Source organism: Nicotiana sylvestris, chromosome 12 (assembly GCF_000393655.2).
Source record: "Nicotiana sylvestris chromosome 12, ASM39365v2, whole genome shotgun sequence".
Lineage (NCBI taxonomy): Eukaryota > Viridiplantae > Streptophyta > Magnoliopsida > Solanales > Solanaceae > Nicotiana > Nicotiana sylvestris.
The window spans coordinates 13,958,103-13,960,114 of record NC_091068.1 but is presented as its reverse complement, the minus strand read 5'-3'; the positions used below and the strand labels follow the sequence as shown (position 1 = coordinate 13,960,114).

General features: G+C 41.7%; 1 protein-coding gene across 1 annotated transcript; it reads right to left on the bottom strand.

The window, feature by feature from the left end:
* Positions 1-203: 203 nt before the first annotated feature.
* Positions 204-1,799, bottom strand: LOC138882700 (uncharacterized). Its single transcript, XM_070163315.1, has 2 exons — positions 1,184-1,799; positions 204-268 (listed from the first exon to the last, which is right to left on the bottom strand). Exons 1-2 carry the CDS (start codon positions 1,797-1,799, stop codon positions 204-206), a joined length of 681 nt encoding a protein of 226 aa, XP_070019416.1.
* Between the last annotated feature and the right edge of the window lie 213 nt (positions 1,800-2,012).

Genomic DNA, 2,012 nt, shown 5'->3' with positions numbered 1-2,012 from the left:
TTTCTCTTCTTTTTTACTTATCTTTCACACTTGTATTTCTGATATTCGCTACTAATTCCGAAAAAGGGGTATGAAAGAAAATAAATAAGGCTCAAAGGGATAACAAAGGATAAAGTTTTTATATATCAGAACAAAATGCCTTCGTCATTTCAAATCTTCAAGAATTTTCCAAGTACAAACAAATATAAATTAACCAAAGAAAATCATACATAGTATCTCTTGACCGTATCGGAGTTGATGGACATTTCTACATACTTGCCTTCTATATCTGTTAAATATAAAGTGCCATGTGACAACACTCTAGTTACGATGTATGGCCCCTGACAGTTCGGGGCGAACTTGCCTTTGGCTTCAGCCTAATGAGGAAGAATGCGTTTCAATACTAACTAACCCACTTCAAACTTCCGTGGACGCACCTTCTTATTGTATACTCTTGCCATTCTTTTTTTATACAATTGGCCATGACACACTGCTGCCAATCTTTTCTCGTCGATCAAACTCAATTGTTCCAAGAAGGTTTTGACCCACTCATCATCATCGATCTCAGTCTCTGTGACAATTTGAAGGGATGGAATTTCCACTTCCGCGGGTATCACTGCGTCGGTGCCATACATCAACAAATAAGGAGTCGCCCCTACTGAAGTACGGACAGTAGTGCGATAACCTAACAATGCAAACGGCAGCTTCTCATGCCATTGCCTGGACCCTTCTACCATTTTCCGAAGTATCTTCTTTATGTTCTTATTGGCTGCCTCAACTGCTCCATTTGCCTTAGGGCAAAAATTGCGATGTGTAATCTTAAACTGTTGACACACATCTTTCATCAGATGACTATTGAGATTAGCCCCATTATCTGTAATGATCACCTTTGGTATCCCAAACCGGCAAATGATATTTGAGTGCACAAAATCAACCACCACCTTCTTGGTTACCGACTTGAATGTTTTAGCTTCTACCCACTTGGTGAAATAGTCTATGGCCACCAGAATGAACCTGTGCCTGTTTGATGTTGATGGCTCAATTGGCCTAATGACATCCATGCCCCACGCGACAAAAGGCCACGGTGCAGACATCGTGTGTAATTCATATGGTGGAGAATGAATCAAATCTCCATGCACTTGGCACTGATGACATTTATGCACGAAACTGATACAATCTCGTTCCATAGTGAGCCAATAATAACCTGCCCGGAGAATCTTCTTTGCCAACACATACCCACTCATGTGCGGTCCACAGACTCCAGAATGTACTTCAGTCATAATAGTTGTGACCTGCCTAACATCTATGCATCTCAGCAATCCAAGATTTGGAGTCCTTTTGTACAAAACCCCTCCGCTGAAGAAAAGGTTGCTTGCTAATCGCCTAATTGTTCTCTTTTGATTGCATGTGGCTGGTACTGGATACACCCCCATCCTAATATATTCCTTGATATCATGAAACCAAGGCTCACCGTCAAGTTCTTCTTCCACCACATTACAATAAGCATGTTGGTCATTGATCTGAATATGCAACGGGTCAACATAAGCCTTATCCGGATGATGTAACATTGATGCTAGAATAGCCACGGCATCAGTAACCTCATTATGAATCCTCGGAATATGCCTAAACTCTATTAATTGGAATCGCTGACAAAGATCATGTAAACATTGTCGATACAGTATGAGTTTTAAATCCCGTATTTCCCACTCTCCCTGCATCTGGTGCACCAGAAGGTTCGAGTCACCCAAGACCAAGACTTCCTGGACACCTATATCCGCAGCCATCCTCAAACCCAAAATACATGCCTCGTACTCAGCCATGATATTAGTACAGTAGAACCGAAACTGAGCCGTAACAGGGTAATGATGCCTTGTTTCAGAAACAAGTACTGCTCCTATCCCAACGCCTTTCATGTTAGCAGCCCCATCCTGGCCTTTCAACTTGTTCCAACTTATCAATGTGCATTACCTCTTCATCAGGGAAATAAGTCTTCAAAGGTTCGTATTCTTCATCCACAGGATTCTCAGCCAAAT